Genomic DNA, 4,300 nt, shown 5'->3' with positions numbered 1-4,300 from the left:
GGCGGGGCGGTCTGCACAACAAACTTAGTTTCTGCTCGACAGAAGAACGCCGCGGCCGCCGCCGTGTCTCCATTCGCGGAAAACATTATCAAACAAACAAACAAACGACCAACACTGAGCCCCCGGCCCCGGCGCCGTACTACCCTGCTGGCTCCGCAGACCTTGGCCGCGCCCGGCCACGCCACACCCTCCGCCTTGCACACAAGTTAGTTTTCTGAACCATTTAACAAGGAGGGTCGGCTTGGACTAATGATTTAATTTAACTCATTCCCCTCAGTAATCTCTGGGTAAGTCGCACCGCCAGCACACGCTCTCCCTTCCGCACCCTCTCGTACCCCCCTCCCCCCTCTCTCTCTTCTCTTTCTCTCTCTCCCCCCTTCTCCTTCTACCGTCCTTCCTTATCTCTCGCATTCTATCTCGTAAGAGTATTCCAAAGGCGTTCCCGGAAACATACCGTCTGCTTCGCTTTCTTAAATAACGGCCGGTCGCAGAGGAAGTCAATCTTAAAGTCACCGTGTAAAAATAATATCTTCGCAAGTTAACTGTTTGTATTCATGACTTCAAAGATTTGGAATTAACGAACGTGCAGCTTTCGCAAGTGCACGATTTGCCAAACGAGGGAAACAAAGACGTGTCACAACAATGCTTAAAACGCTTAAAAGTTTCATGGTTTCATAATTTTGATTCGGGACTCAATTAAAATATTAAACTGTTCGATACAAGTTTTTACACTGTGAAAAATTGTCGAATCGGGTACAGAAACTTTTTCCATTAAAAATGTCACAATTACAATTTAAAATTGATAAATTTACAAGCGCCTATCGACCTCGAATCGTGTAAAAGAGCAAAAGTTAGAGGTTGTACATGTACAACTTGTTTTGTCAATGGGATATTACACGAACTAACACTGTAGTAATTTACGAAATTTCTCAAGGGAATTTTCCCGTTAGTTTGTGGTGTATAGGAATGACCCGCACTCACCCTGTACGGCCCGAGGTGGTCGACGATGCAGGTGAACTGGACGTCTCTGCCCTGCGACGCCGTCATGTTCTCCAACGCCTGGAGGAATTCGGGCTCCGGCTCGTTGGGCTGCGGCTGCACCTGGCCTGGAACAAACGACCAAAAAACGGCATCCGTTACGAAGCGGATCAGGCAAAAAATACAAGAATAAGGGTTGAAAATGTCAAAATTTTCAGGAAAATTTCCAAAAAATTCCCCGAAGTTCCCGGAAAATAACAGAAAACTTCCAGAGTCTGGGAAATTTTCCAATTTTTCCAGAAATTTCCATTTTTTTTATTTTCCTGAAAATTATTTCCAGGGCCTATACAAGAACACTACAGTGACAAACTAGAAATGAGGTAGTGGACTGTGTGAGTGACTTAGGGTTGGAAGCCCTGGAAATTTTTCGGGAATTTTAGAAAATTTACAACTCTTACTTGGTTTATTTGCAGTGTATTTGAATAGTATTTGCGGGAAAGAGATGCGTTCGATGACATAGTTGGGGGAGCGGGTAGGGGGTAGAAGAGAGGGGGACCATAAAACGTGCGCTGGCTACACGGCCTCCGCACGGTTTACACTCCTCGTTCCAAGATGGAGTTCCTGTCTATTTCGTCGCCGCACCGCACCGGGGCTGAGGGACGAGGCGAGGCGGGGCAGAGCCGGGGTGCAGAGCAGCACGCCGACGCGACCCAGACCGGGTCGCTCACGCCAGATCCAGGCGTTTGGGGGTGTTGGACAAGAGTTGGAAATTTCCATGATTTCCCGGAAATTTTCCGGAAAATTACGCAAAATAACTGAAAACTTCCAAAATCCGGGAAATTTTACATTTCTTCCCGAAATTTTCCGGAAACTTTATAGAGCCTTATACAGCGCTATGAAGAGCAGGTCGGACTGGGCAGGGTTCATCATCACCACACTTTTGTGTATATCTTCCTCAAAACATTTCACCATAACGTGAAAAATATTTTTAAAAAATTCTTACTAGCCGCAGGACCTTTGGTCCTCGTGGGTCTATCCAGGACGTACCATGGGCTTCGCTTGCTTAGCAATACTTCTTTGAAGTCAGATATACAAAACAGCTTCACAGGGAAACAGAGGAAGGCGGCCCGAGCTAAAAAGAGGGATGTGTGCTGTGCGTCCTTCTTGTTCTGCCTCTGTACCGTAAAAGTTTGACTAAAATTCCTGCACCTTCCTTGACGTACAAAGCGGACGTGGGGACGCATACAGCGCCAGAGGGTGCTGTCTCACCCCACCCCACCCCTGCCCGCTGCCCTTTGAGGAACATTCCAGACTACACCCCGCACCCCGTCCCTCCTCCCCCCGGTGGTGTGGTGCCGCAGACCACCAAGGGGCTGGCTGGCAGTCGCTATAGACGGCTGCGAGCGACGCCCCAAAACACCTAAACACACTTACTTGACCGCCCGAGTTTTGCCCTATGATTAGACTGTCCCCTTGTCGGTCTCTATCCTCCCGAAGGTAAAAGTTCGCCGTTTTTACAAAGACTGCGCCCGTTCCCGTTCGAATTTGGCGCGCACTCAAAGTTTCACCTGTCGTCGCCTGCCGTTCAGAGGTGGAAGGAACAGGGGAAAAACTAATTTCACCGAGAGAACGTTAACTTTTCATCAGGGAACGTTTCCTGATGCAACCTACCCCATGCGGATAGGGCCATCACAAACAGGTTGCATAACCAAACGTTTCCTGGTTTGGTTTGCGTCAAGAAACGTTACCTCGGTAACATTAGTTTTTTCCAGAGAATGACGACATAATTTGCAATTCGGATTCGGTTGTTGCACGGGGGCGTCGTTTTGCACACTCAGACAGCCGTATTCTTGGTGCTAGAGCGAAATTCTCTTGATTTGAGAGCAATTTCAATCAAACCGAGACAAAAACGCTTGATCCAAGTAAAGTATACCATTTGCACTCGGGTCCAAGTTTATTAGATACTTCAAGCAAATCAAGTGCAAAATACTCTTTATTCATTTAAGAGAATTATTTGAACGTACCAAGGATACGGCTTTCTGAGTGCAAGTCACGAACTCATGAAAATTCCGAAAATTCCGAAAAAGAATATGGTGCTAAGCTACTCGTTTTCGAGCCGCTTAAGAGTTTTGTGTATTGGGCCTTCAAAAACTCACTAAAAATAAGGATCTAATTTTGAGTACCTTTTCAACTCATTCGTGCTTGAATAGAGGCACTGTAAAATCAAAATCTCCGCCCCCCCCCCAAAAAATGTGTTCTCAATTCAAGTATAATACTTAAAATTTTGAGCCCCATTTCTTATTGTTTTAAGGAACAAATAGGACTAAAAACAAGAAGTGGGGATCAAAATTTTCAGTCCGCTACTTGAATTGAGAACACATGTTTTGGGATGTATCGGTGTGGTGCATCCTAACACATTTCATTACACAATAATTCGAACAGTCGAAAAAATTCTTCGTCTCTTGTTGCACAAGCCACAGCAGCAGCAGCAGCAGCAGCAGCAGCAGCAGCAGCAGCAGCAACAGCAGCAGCAGCAGCAGCAGCAGCAGCAGCAGCAGCAGCAGCACCAGCAGCAGCAGCAGCAGCTCTGCCGACCAACTACGATTATGCTCTCCTCATGGTATGTTTGTCCCACAAAGGTTGCCCCCCCCCCCCCCACAAAAAAATCTGCCGCGCGCCGCCAATCTCACCGTCGCCGTGTTCTGCGCGAAAAGCTGACATTCAATGTGTTTTATACGATCACAATCGTAAAGTATAAATCATGGTACGCGCGTTCAGCCGCCTCCCACCGCGGCGTTCCATTTCACGGCTGCTCTCCTTCCCAATCTCCATGCGCAGCCCCCCCCCCGTATCTCTCTCTCTCTCTCTCTCTCTCTCTCTCTCTCTCTCTCTCTCTCTCTCTCTCTCACACCAACGCGACGTGTACACCCTTCTCTCCGGGTGTAAGCTTTTACTCAATGTCGGCAGCAGCGCAGAGCGTAGAGCAGCCAGCTCTTTCCCGCGAGATACACGAGGAGGTACGCGCCAGGTAACAGACCGGCGAAAACCTGTCGGCTAACTGTGAGGCGACCTCATACAGTACAACTCCCCCCCCCTCTCTCTCTCTCTCTCTCTCATCCAGTGTCACTTAAAGCAGCGCACGACCGCCACTCCCGATACCGCGGCCTTTTAACGCGCCTCTCGCACCAAGTGTTCCCTTTTCTTTGTACCCCCCCCCCTCTCTCCCTCTCTCTCACTCTCTGTTGTGAGCAACCTGCCCAGGAGCAGCACAATACCGGGGGCTTTTAAAAACGCTGCTGATGTTGCTGAAGCTGAGACGGGG

General features: G+C 48.3%; 1 protein-coding gene across 1 annotated transcript in view; it reads right to left on the bottom strand.

The window, feature by feature from the left end:
- Window positions 1-4,300, bottom strand: part of LOC113202698 (lachesin-like) — a 79,986-nt gene that overhangs the window by 13,293 nt on the left and 62,393 nt on the right. Inside the window, exon 2 of the mRNA XM_052277271.1 lies at window positions 982-1,106. Within this exon, the coding sequence (XP_052133231.1) occupies window positions 982-1,106 (125 nt within the window). The remainder of the gene's footprint in view (window positions 1-981; window positions 1,107-4,300) is intronic.

Source organism: Frankliniella occidentalis, unplaced genomic scaffold (genome assembly GCF_000697945.3).
Source record: "Frankliniella occidentalis isolate FOCC.00 unplaced genomic scaffold, Focc_3.1 Scaffold9, whole genome shotgun sequence".
Taxonomy (NCBI): domain Eukaryota; kingdom Metazoa; phylum Arthropoda; class Insecta; order Thysanoptera; family Thripidae; genus Frankliniella; species Frankliniella occidentalis.
The sequence above is the reverse complement of the archived record's forward strand: the minus strand, read 5'-3'. Positions and strand labels throughout refer to the sequence as shown.